The following is a 12,662-nucleotide window of genomic DNA, read 5'->3' on the forward strand; positions in this document are numbered from 1 at the left end:
CTGCACCTCCACATGTTCCTGGCTGAAATTTCTAGCCGATGGAGGATTATTTTAGCTTGTCTATACGAGTTTCGTCACTTTTAGCGGCGGCGAGCGTATGACCTGTTAGATTACATATATAATTCATAGCATGTCAGCATGGATCACGGATTCACTGAGCAAAGAATCCAAGATTAACATATTGTGCTGAAATCCCAGCAGATGAGATGCTCATCCAAGTGCACAGTTTCTGATTAGCTGTCACGCCGACTGTCCCACGGAGATGTGCGCTATTTACGGATCTGGGTGTGAATGCAGGACACAGTGAGAGCACAACGGCGAAAGCGTCGACGCACAAAAGGTCTTTACAGTTTGCATCAAATGTCACATATGGAGTAACTCTGGTCTTACAGAGCCTCCATTAACCTCGAACTTCACCACATTTGATCTCAGTACAACCAGTGCAATGTAATTTTTGCAACAGACGCAACACAAATTAAAACAACATTTTGTCGCAGAATGAAAGTGATAACCATTTACACCGACTGGTGCAGGGACCACAGATGCTGTGAATAGCTACAATTTGCGAATATTTGAGACTTCTTCTAAAAACGCCTTTTGTAAAAGTTCAACCACCAAATATACTTTAATATTCATTAGTATTCACAGTGGAAATCATCTTGTTGTACTACCACATGTAGTATTGGATATAATGCCGTTTTGTTGTGGTAACAAAGCTCGGCGACTCACTGCAAAGCCACAAAATCTTACCAAGTTTTATATTAAGATGTTGGTCTAGTTGTTAGTGCAAATATCTTTAGTACACTTGAAAAAACTAACTAGCTTAGTTTTCAGCAAAATGTTCAAGCTTAATTTAAGCAAATTATTCCTTTAAAAAAGTACTAGTTCCACTGGCCGATTATTTTACTGATAACAACATGGAATAAATATCTTATGAGTAACCAGCACTTTTTAAAATAAATATTAAGGAATTACTGACTGGAAAAAAGCTCCTATATCTTGCAGAATAGCTACTTGTAAGTTAGTTCAAATGTGCTAAGATATGTGCTAAACAAAAACACTTGTTACGATTTTGTGTTTCTGCGGCATTTTACCCTCCAGCCAAATGGTGGCGCTGCAGATTGTCACCGTCTTTGATTCCACAGATGACCAGGCTAATTTCTGTCATGTTAAAAAGTCTACAGAAAGTGACTCTTCCGTGTGATGTGTTCAATTTTAAAATATTTGCTGTAATTCTTATAAATAAGTGAGAATAGTTTCCACTGTCCAGGAACTCTGATGATTTCTTCCTCTGCAGAATTTTTTTTATAAAACAGACAAGGACCATAAGACTGCTAATTTGAGATTAGCAAACTGGTTTTGGGACCACAGGTCATGGGCTGCTTCATTGCTATTTTTAATGTTGCAAAAACAAAAATTGACATCCACAGTCCCCCCTTATCTCCACCTTTGGGGGAACAGCCAATCGGCACCAAGGAAAACAAATGCTTCTCCTGGATTGGCTGCTTTGCAAGCGTCAGTCAGTAGCATGTCCATTAGGATTGTCTCTTGATATTCCAGCTTTCCAGACTTATATTACTTTGAAATATTTTAGAAAACCTCTGTGAAAGAATATGTGAGTGAGCTGGACTTTATTGGAGTAAAGGAAATGAACACAAATGCAGATAAAAAAAAGTCTTTGCATCCTTTTCCTTCAGAATCATCCTCTACTCTATGTTGGTTATAAAGAAAAGAAAAAAAAACAATTATAGTTCGCAGCTGTCCCAAAATGTAAAATAGTTCAATGGGTATGAAAGACACTGCAAACAGAAAAACCCACAGTGAACTAGGATGCGTCATAAAAAGAACAATCACACAACAACTGAGGTAAACAAAAACAAAAAGACCAAGAAATACAACACAGGAGTAAAAAGATGACAGGCAAAAAGAAGAACAGATACGTGCAGAGAAATAAAGGAGGGAGGAGTGAAAGCGAAGGCTGAAGAGGGGGGAGTCATACCTACCCTGCCCTGCTGCCATCTAGCTCCCAGCCTCTGGACTGGCCTGTTCTGGGCTGGGCTCTGCTGTCTCACTGGGGCAGGGTGACCCAGAACCACACGCCTAAAGACGAGAGGAAGGGGCAGGAAGGAGGGAAAAGGAGGTGAAATTGACAGAGGGGGAGAAAAAAACGAGAGAGAGAAGGAAAGAGCAGATCGAGAAGAATAAATCTGAGAGTGAAGGATTGGTAAAGACTAAGAACAGAGCAGACACCAAAGATAAAGGTTTTAGCAATCTGAAGGAGAGGGAGAAATAAAAAAAGCCATCCAGTTTGTCCATTTTCTCAGAAACATCATTTCAAGCGCGCATAAACACAACACTCGCGCACACACTCGTTTACAGTGGTCAATTATAAAAGCCTCCGTGGAGTTAGCTCCATCGATCCGGCGCTGAAACACTTCTGCTTTTTACACCTCTCCCCCCGCAGAGAGCAGGACGCCGTTTCTCTGCGTTCACGCCATCCTGCCTGTCCTCTTCTCTCCCTCCGTAACCTTTTCACTGCACTCACTCTGTGCTGCCACCAGTTCTGCAATTTTTTTCCTCCCCCTTCCCTTTTTTTTTTTTTTTTTTTTTTTTTTTTCATAGGGGCCAGGGTTGTGAAAAGGCATATGTGTGTTATTTAGGCCTACTGACATTTTCAACAGCGTGAAAGTCCTCTTTTTTTCCAATAATAGCTGGACTGGAGGCATAAAAGTAATGTTTCACGCCGGGGGAGTGGAGAGCAGGAAAAAGAGAGGGAGAAAAGATGCAAAGCATGAAAGAAATAGAAAAGAGAAGAAAAATCGAAGAGTAAAGCCTTGTTTCTTAGAAGGTCAGACATTCTACTTCTCTTCTTCTTCTTCTTTAGCTTTTCCCCTACTTCTTATTGTCGGTTACGGTGAAAAAAAAACAACAACTATTAATTGCCCCAGGAAGAGGAAGCGGGGCACTCTGCCTCCTCCAGTCGTCCCAGCAGAGATGAACCTGTCTGTTTAGAAGAGGTGATGTATGGACGCTACCTGGCTGATATTAATAACAGCTTAATGATGTCTCTGACAATTCCACCAGCTAATTTAACACTGCGTTGACCATGCACACACATGTGTGCATGCACACGCGCACACACACACGCACACGCACACACACACGCACACACACGCACACGCACGCACACACACACACACACACACACGCACACACACACACACACACACACTGTCACATTCCCGTGTGCTGCTATTCATGCAGTAAACCACGTCTGATGTGCATTTTTACGCGCGCCGGCACGAATGCGCGTTCGTCAAGCAACACTGGCAACATCGGCCGCTAATCAGCCAGAGTGATTACCTGGCTCGCCAACACTGCAGCAAAGGCTATTTATCAGCGCACATTAACGCACCGTGTAAGCTACAGAGGCATCACGAGGGACGTTTTAAAGGAACACACACTTACAGCGTCCTCCTCCCCGCTGCGACTGGGGCTGCCCTCCGCTTCGCCGAACGAGTCGTCCGTGGGCGGGTCTGTGGCGTCCGTGGGCGGGTCGCTGACGTGAGAGGCCGAGGACTTGGACGGGGAGCTCTTCCTGGGGGCCGGCGTAGGAGCTGCAGAGGAGAACAGACTTTTTTTTTTTGTGTGTTTTTTTTTTCCCGTGGTGACCTTCCAGCATGAGGTGCTGGAAGGTCGGTAGCGGCGGCGGAGGCGGCGGCAGCAGGGCGCTCACGGGAGTTGGTGGACGGCGTCGTGGAAGTGACCGGCGTCAGGTTCATTTGGGAAATGTCGAAGTCGTCGCAGTCGTCCGTGTCCTGGGCGGTGCCCACGCGGCTGAAGTAAGAGCTGAACGCCTCTGAGGTTCCCGCTAGACTGGGCTGTTCGCCCTTCTTGGACGGCATGGCTGGAGGCTTCGCCAGCTGGAAATCCTGAGAGCACAGGTGACGTCTGGTCAGAGCTGCAGCGAACATTAGAGTAACTTTAAAAGTTTCTCTTTTTTATATAATGAACACACTGTTCAGATGTAGCTCAGCTAATTGCAGCTTTAATACAGTTAATAGTGGATTATGTGTGACTTGAGTCTACAGACTAGGTTGGGTTCAGCACGGGTCAAAGACTCTTCTATTAAAGCCAATCAAAAACTTTGGGTGGTGAATGTGCTTGAACTTTGGTTAAGTCAAAATCTATTATTTTCCACTTTTCATTCCACTTTGTATTTAAACCCATTAAAATATATATATATATATATACATATATATATAAAAAAACAGGAAGTGAGGAGAAAAGGAGAACCAGATGTGGTAAATTCTTAAAAACGGTTTCCATGCTTCTCTAGGAGCTCTGACTCCTGTTTGCAGTTTTGCATGCGACTAAAACCCAATGATGTGACGCAGCGCAACACAAACAGGAAGAGCAAACAAACAGGGTGGAGAAGAAGCAGACAGTCGAACCAAATACATTTCTGATCAGAAGTTCAAATACGACTCATCACGGACATAACGTTCAACTCATTTTGGGGCTTTAATTTAATAACCTTTCTATTTGAGGATTGAATAATTTGTGCAACAATTATTTCTCCTTTAGGAGGACCAGTTTGCTTTCATCTGATGGCAGTTTGAGTCAGATTATTGAAAATAAGACGTTTCAACAGGTTTAGAATACAAAACATAACTTGGCATTAAGCATCTGAACAGCCTGGACCTCAAACCCGTCACGTTCTGTCAAAGCTGAACAAGTGAAAATAGAACATGGCTGAAGTCCAACTTGGGACGCTCATCCAGCATTAGAGCAAGTGTGTGCATGGATTTGAGATAATGTTGCACCTTATTTCTGTTATGAAATATGTTCAGATCTCAAAACATCTTTTCAGAACAGCTTTCGATGCATCATTTTATGTTTGTTGTGTTTTTTGATGCCCACTGCTGTGATTTGAGTAGGTTTTTTTTTTTCCTTTTATCCTTTTGTTTGATGCACTTCAAGTGTTCAGCTTGTAATTTTGGATTCCTGTAAAGTTTTTAGAAAAATGTTAAATAAATGATTATGAAAACTATACGCTGTATAACCACTACACCTTCAAATTTGCATTTGGCTCAACTCGATCCCTGAACTGAAGCCGCTGCTCCCCCACCTTGAACATCTCCTTGCCCATCTTCTTCGGCCCCTCTCCGTGCTGCGGACTCGACGAAGCCGACGGGGACGGAGCGGAGGCGCTGGCCCCGGCGCCCGTCTGGCTCTCGCTGGCCGGAGTCACGGTGGTGACCGGGGCGAGCGTCTGGAACATCGCAGCGGGCAGAGTGCCCACGGGTTGGGCCGGGAGGTAGGCTGTCGGGGAGAAGGCTCCAGCCGCCATGGCGGCCCATTGCTGCTGGGTTGCGGGGAAGATGTTGGCCTGGCCCCAGATCAGAGGCTGTCCGCCCGGTATCACCTGGGCCACGGGGCCCAGAGGGGACTGGACCCCGAAGGCTAGCGGCGTCTGGGCAGCAAACGCCTGCTGGGACCAGTGGCCAGGAGGTACTGCTCCCATCGTCACATAACCTGGAAGCACGCATCGGGCAACATTAGAAAGAGCCGTTCCATTTTTCCTCGTTCTTTTCATAAAGGCTAAGAGATTAGAAAACCCACATTTGGTGCTTCTCCTCTGTGCACAAACCCACAAAGATAATAAGACATGCATCACCAGAGAGCGCTGCCCTACTTCTGCCTGCAGCTAACGCGGAGCCGCTTAATGGTCATGGTGAACTATGATAATTACCTCCAGAATGAGGCAGGATCATTATGGAAAGGCAGAGCACAACGCAGTCTCATTAAAATCACTCAAACTCATCAGCAAAAGGTACTTCTTATTACACAGTCACTAGTTCGCAGCTTCTGCTCTCTGGTAGTTAACTACAGGAGAGGAGGTTGACATTTACCCTCAGCCGCTCTGACACAGACACAGAGCGACGACCAAAGGCAAGGAGGGGAGCAAATGAAGACATCCTGAAAAGGTAGGAAGTGAAAAGGCTTGCAAAAGAATTTGTAACCCCTTTCACTTTTCCATTGTTTCCTCACATAAAAAGTGTTTTATTTTGGTTATTTGTGCCTAATGGGCACAAATAACACAGAGTGGAGAGTAATTGTGAAGTGGAAGCAAAATTATGGATGGCTTTCATTCTTTTTTTTTTTTAGGGTTCCTGTTTCTAAAACTCAAATTTAAGGCTTTTTAGGACATTATTAACACCTTAATGAATGAAATTTAAAACAAGAATGCAAAAAAGGAAAACTTTCACATTTTATATTGTAGAAGTTAAATTTTTTCACAAAATGCACATAATGTCATGTGGATCAGCAATAGAAGTCAGCCTGTCATCCAGCCAGATAGTGAAACATTTACACTTACCCATGACTGATGCAAAAACAGCTAGCTAGCAACCCTATTAGCAGCTGGTTAGCGGCAGCCTCAACCGCCTCAAGTCTGTGCGACTCAAACTGAAATGTCCCGCAAGAAAAATAAACTATATAGAATATTAAAGATTAAATAGTCCTGCCACGGCAAAATTTAAGACATTTTAAGGCCTTAATATTAGATAAACGATTCAACAAGACTTTTTAAGGATGTGCGGACACCCTGCTTTCACAAATCCAAACATAGCAGCGCATTTTTATTCAACCTCCACGAATCGAGTCTTTTTAGAAACGCCATTCGCTGCAGTTAAAGCTTTAACTCTCTACCAGGCTCGCACAACAACACACTGGCAGATTTCACCTTTTATTCTCCTCATTCTGCTCAATCAGAACGGATGGAGAGTATCTGTGTGCACGCGTTTTCAAGTCGCAGTTGGATTCAGGTCTGGACTTTGACTGGGCCATATTAACACAAAAAGTGACCCAGTCTCTCCTTCAGATTTATCTCGTGCTTAGCGTCCTCCCAGCATGATACTGACACTACCCTGCTTCACAGTGAGGACGGCGTGTTAAAGACGGTGCTTCATAGCGTTGTGTGCAACATTGGCTCGTTTTCTTACCCAATTCTTACACGAATCACAATACGAGAAGCAGGAGCTCGTAGTTCCAGTGACCGAAATGGACTTCAGTCTTCTCATCTTTTGCTTTTCCTTCGACTGCCACTGCTTCAGGTAAGTCAGCAGTAAGCATCCGAGGCGGCAAGCTAATAAAGCGTTTCATATTCAGCACACAACCGACTCCACCTTTCCTCCAGTATCCAGTCATCTGCATTTCAATTCTGTTCCTTCTCTGTTTATTCCAGCAGAACCTCCCCTCCCTTCTCCCTCTCGTCCCTCCGTCCTCTGCATCCCAATCCTCTGACTTCACAGCTTCTCCTTATCTCCCAACGCGTTTGTTTGCCCGGTGCTTATAGCGGCGGCGGCGACGACGGTGAATAAGCAAGGTCTCACCTGAGGGCACGGACGCAGGATTGAAGGGAGCGAACAGTTCCGTGGGCGGCTGCAGGCCCTGCGAGGGGTCGAGGGTGTTGGCGGGGGACGCCGGGGTCTGTGGGAATCGGATGTCAGGTGAGCAAGCAACAATGGAAAAAAAACAAACAAAAAAAAAAAAAAAAAATGCAGATTGATTAAAACACATTATGTCAGCATGGCTGCTACTCACAGACGGGGAGGTTATGTCAGGCGGCGTGGACATGTCTCCGAAAATCTCTAACTGGCTGATGTTCTGAGAAAGAGAGGGGAGGGAAAAAGAAGAGAACAAACGCAGTCGGTCAGGGAGCGATGGCTGCTACGCTCGTCTGGGAATCGAATTGTGAAGTGTTTAGCATTCCGGTGCAACATGCATCGCACGTCGCATGCAATGCGGGAGCAGCTACATGCGGCTAAAACACCACCTACCTGAACGCCGCTGCAGCAACACCGAGGAGGGGGGAACAAGAGAGGTGAGCAGAGATGGGAGAATGAGATGTAATGATCAGGATGACAATACCCACCATGACTTATTACACTTGTCATGTGCTTCTGATAGCGGCGCTCTCTGCTAGCTGAGGAACACACCGCCTCACATCTTTACTGTACGGGAGTCTTCTTCTGAGCCCGAGTCGTTATTGTTTTCCTCTCGCGGAGGATGATGTGTGTTGTGTCTCAGAGGGCATAACTACAGATCCTTTTGATCTGAACTTGTTCTGTATCATTTCCTTCCCATGGTTCTCTTTAATAACTCTCCTTTTTTTTTTCTTTTTCTTTGTTGCGCATTACTAATATCTTTTGGCCAGTGGCAACCGAAGGAAACTATTTTTAGTCGATAAAAAGAATTTAAGCCTTGAATACATGGTCAGAGATTTGCATAAATCATGGATGCGGGTAATTTCTTGCAGAGATAATGAATGTTCTTAGAATATCTCCTCCCCCCCCGTTCACTCATGGGTCATGCGGACCGGAAAGTTCTTTTGTGCATCTATCAGAAAATGGATCTGTGATCACGACGTTGAGTCATGAAGAGTTTACTTTCACAAAGCCTTGGGAGAAGATCTGAGGCTGTGGTATGTATATTTTATTGCAGCAGAAGCTGCTCTCATACAGAGATTAAGTAGTTAAGATACAGATGCGACAAGAAGCAGTGACAAAGTTCCAATTGGATTAATTTTTACACTTAAGTGCTAAAATTAGCTGCTTTTGAGAAATGTTCGGGGGATGAAAAAACACATTTAACTCAGGGAGACATTTTTAAACTTCCTGTTCAGAGCTGCTTCAGCTCTCTTGGAAATTTTGGAGTATGAAGAAATTCTTTATTTGCTTTTAAAAGAATTACAATTAGTGATGCACAGGAAAACGCAGAGAGATTTTTAGCTCAAATAAACTACATAGATGACAAGCCGGTAATAAATTCAAATAGCCAATCTTTAATGATCAGTGGATGCACCATCTGAAGCAATATAAAAATAACTCTCTTGAGTCTAGATGTTGTTACGGAGTGAATAAGGCTTAAAATGAGTCATTTTAACACTGGTGAGGACATTAATAGCTAAACAATCTGAATCTGCATCCTTAATTCAACCAAGGATCTGGCTGATGCAGACCCCACAAACATCAAGGACCAATAAAGCTTTTTACTACTGTTGTGAATATACAGTATTATTTGAAATACTGATGATGGACCACAAAGGGTTGTGCAGAAACTCAATCTGAAACCAATTTCAAAGTTCTCTTTTACCAAAACAGGCTTAACTAACTGTAAATGAGTTCTGGGAATAAGAGATTGAAGTTAATTAATTCATGATATCAATGCAAAAATGATTTAAAAGGCAGTCATATTTCTGATGGCATGTTGAGACATGTTTGCCATTCATTTAGGCAACAAAACTTAGAGAGAGCAACACTTTAATTTAAAACGAAAGCTAAAAGTTGCTTCATTTTCTCCACTTGATTTTTTTGACTGCATTGTCTTGAAGTCTTTCCTTTGTCTACCTGTGTGTTTTACAACCTTCCCCATGTATTTGTTTTGGCTCCAGGTTGTTGAACCCGGCAGACGGGGAACAACCAGCGTCTTTTGTCACAACCCGTGTTGGTTTACCTTCTGGAAAGAAGCTTCGGATGCTTTTCATTGTTGGCGCTGGCAGCTGTCTTGTTGGGGCTGCGTAACCTGTCTATCAGCAGCAACTGATTAAGACGTGCGAGTCTCTTAACTGGATGCTCATCTGCATGATTAGAGTTGTGAAAACATTTGTTTTAGATATGCAAATTAGATGGATGCCTGTGGTTTTGTTTTTGTTTTTTTTAACACTTAAAGATCTTGTGATTTACTTTTTGTGTTGTTGAAAGATTAGCAACCAGTTCTTAAAATGTCATCTGTTTTAAAAAAAATTAAGGAAACTGAATCATAGAAAAGAATTTCTTTGATTTAATTCTTTTCTCTGCAAACATTTCTTTTTAAATAGCTGACTGAATTCACTCCCAGAGAAGTGATCCCATGTTTTGCTCGAGTTTGAACTTTATCTGCGAGATATTTTCTCTGCTGAAAGACCTCCCGGCGGAGCTAATGGACGGGGGCTTCGTCTCTGCTACATCTATTTTTGAGTTTTAGACAAAAACACACAGGTGTGAACGTGGGAGCGCAGCAGCGCAGCATCCTAATGTCCTCCTGGCCAAACTTGGCTGCTATAGCAACAGGAAAAGGTGCATGTTTTATTCAGTAATGACAGTGGTCTACGGTCGGGGTCACTTCAGACCAAAGGAGAACAAAAGGTGCAGAACCGATCAGGACGTGGCGACAAAAGCTCATCTGAGGAAGTGACTAGCGAAGCAGCTAATGAGGGCTGAGAGCTAACCTTTACGGCTCCCCGCAGGAAAACAGAGGAAGACGTCCTGGTGTGTACGTACAAGCTTACCTCAGTCACCAGGTCCAGGTTTAAGTCTATCAGATCTGCAACTTCCTGCTGCTTCGGCTGCTGTTGACGTTTGACAGCGTTCTGGCGCTTATGAGGATGTTGGGATTTTTTTTTATGTCCGTTCTGTAATCCAAACCCCAGTGTTAGATGACAGGTGGAATGAAAATGATCTCACACACACAAACATGTTAGTTATTTTCAATTCACACACACACGCACACACACACACACACACACACACACACACACACACACACACACACACACACACACACACACACACACACACACACAGAAAGTAGTGATGTTTGATCTCTTGAATACACCATGTTAGCTCATCTGCTAACCATGACACAAACACAGGGCTTTGCAAGAGCCTGGACTGGTCCATATTTTGGCACCTGAACATATTTTACCGGGATTTTTATGTGACAAAAACACAAAGTAGCTCACATTTATTCTGTGCAATGAAAAATGATATATGATTTCCCCAAACAGGGAGCAGAGCTCTGTAGCTCAGGCGGGAGAATCTGTTTACAGGACGGCTAATAAGTGGAGCATTTCACAAATTTGGTGGGACAGTGGCGTCAGAAGATGTTCATCACTAAGAAGTCTTGTTTGACAGTTTGTCACACAGTAAGAAGAAAGTGGGACACAGTGCTCTCTTCAGGTTAAAAACTGAACTACCTGGTATTATTGATAATATTGATTTCTGAAAAATCATCATGCTGTGGGAATTTGTTTCCTCAGAGGGAAGCAGGTAAGACGGGAGGATGGATCGGAAACTACAATGTCCATAAAATATATGTAGAGCTACTAATGAATGGTTTAAATCAAAGCTTATTCAGGTATTCAAGTTCAACGTTTAATTGTCATGTGCAGAGTACAAACACATTTCCTTATATAATAAAAAAAACTTACTTCGCTGTCTGCAAGAACGCCACTTAAAAACAGGTTAGAAAAAGCACAAAATGTGAAATAACCTTATAAATATAACAAAATATTACCTACAAGTACCAATGACAGGATAAAAGTAATCTCTATATAGATAAACTTCATACTGTATGATTAAAATACAAGGAAATGTGAATATAGCATAGGACAAGATGATTGGTAGCAGTGCAAATGTCAATAGACTGATCAGAGTCTAGATCTAAATGCAACTGAGAATCTGCACCAAAACTTGGAAAATTGATGCTGAAAATGTTCCATCTCTACATTCAGTGAACTGGTTTGGCACACCAGTTTGAGATTTTATTACTGAAATAATTTTGAAAACCACGTATCAACTCTTTCTACATTACAGCTTTTCACTGCTCTCTGTTGGTCCATCACGCGAAATCCCAATAAAGTACGATAAAGTTTGTGTTTCACAAAAAATGTGAAAGGCCCAGAGTGTCGGAATGATTTCATGTCTATTGCGAAATCCCTCCACCAATACCACCCTCCTCTGTCTGCAGAGACAACGGTGTGACGAAGGCCTCCTCCGTTTCCGGCTCTGGGCCAGACACGATGCGCAGACTGGTCTGAGCCAAGCCAGTGCCGTATTTGTTGCGTGACAATATTATTGAGTGTGCTGCTTTCATTGGATGAAAGCATGAGATATGGCCATCATTAGCTGATGCTGAAAAACAATAACACATTGCCCAGTCGTAATCAGGTCTAAAAGCACAGCTCATTTTTCTACTGAGCTTTTTTTTCCCTCAAAAAATCTGAACTCATAATCGCTCATTTCAATCTAGCTGATGAAACACATTTGTCTGAATTTTGTGGCGTGGGTGTGTGTTGGTGTGTGTTATCCATTGAATTGTACAGTATCTGCCATCTTTGCTGAAAGTTGCAGTCTGCTGCTGGCTTTCCCTCAGTTTGTCCTTCTGTCCTCGCTCTCGCGCTTCCCTTCCTGCCAATTATCCCTTTGTGCCCGTTAGACACTCTCGCCATCCCTTCGCCCAGCCCGTATAGTCCTCATCATCGCAGCCGCAGACCTATCAATTAGCCGTCTCCGGGGAAACAGTAATTACCTGTGCACATGTGTTCTGCATACAATTAATGCATCCCCTTTAATTAACGCCGCCTTGTTGATTCCCTGCCGAGTGACTGATTGCGCTGGCATGCGGCGCAAGCACCGCCGACCTTGTGCAAACAATGCACACAAGTCAGAAAAATAAAATCGTACATGCTACGACTGAATCTTCTCTCATTCACCATCTGAAACTGGGTGCATCTCCTAAACCTCGGAGGATCCATGAATAGTTACAGTGCCTTAAAAAAGCATCCATATCTCCTACAAATTGTTCAGATTTTGTCAAATCACAACCTGAATGCATGC

The 12,662-nt window shown here is 43.3% G+C and overlaps 1 protein-coding gene across 1 annotated transcript in view; it reads right to left on the reverse strand.

Moving 5' to 3' along the window:
* Positions 1 to 1,223: 1,223 nt before the first annotated feature.
* The window catches only part of dab1a (DAB adaptor protein 1a), a 61,085-nt gene continuing 49,646 nt past the window's right edge, over positions 1,224 to 12,662 (reverse strand). The window contains exons 7-13 of the mRNA XM_088004855.1: positions 10,334 to 10,456; positions 7,609 to 7,671; positions 7,398 to 7,494; positions 5,132 to 5,538; positions 3,737 to 3,932; positions 3,463 to 3,617; positions 1,224 to 2,100 (exon numbers count right to left, since the gene is read on the reverse strand). Coding sequence (XP_087860981.1) covers positions 2,020 to 2,100; positions 3,463 to 3,617; positions 3,737 to 3,932; positions 5,132 to 5,538; positions 7,398 to 7,494; positions 7,609 to 7,671; positions 10,334 to 10,456 — 1,122 coding nt within the window. The 3' untranslated portion in view covers positions 1,224 to 2,019. The remainder of the gene's footprint in view (positions 2,101 to 3,462; positions 3,618 to 3,736; positions 3,933 to 5,131; positions 5,539 to 7,397; positions 7,495 to 7,608; positions 7,672 to 10,333; positions 10,457 to 12,662) is intronic.

The sequence above is a fragment of the Poecilia mexicana genome, unplaced genomic scaffold (genome assembly GCF_051168715.1).
Source record: "Poecilia mexicana isolate PSO_F unplaced genomic scaffold, ASM5116871v1 scaffold_4, whole genome shotgun sequence".
Lineage (NCBI taxonomy): Eukaryota > Metazoa > Chordata > Actinopteri > Cyprinodontiformes > Poeciliidae > Poecilia > Poecilia mexicana.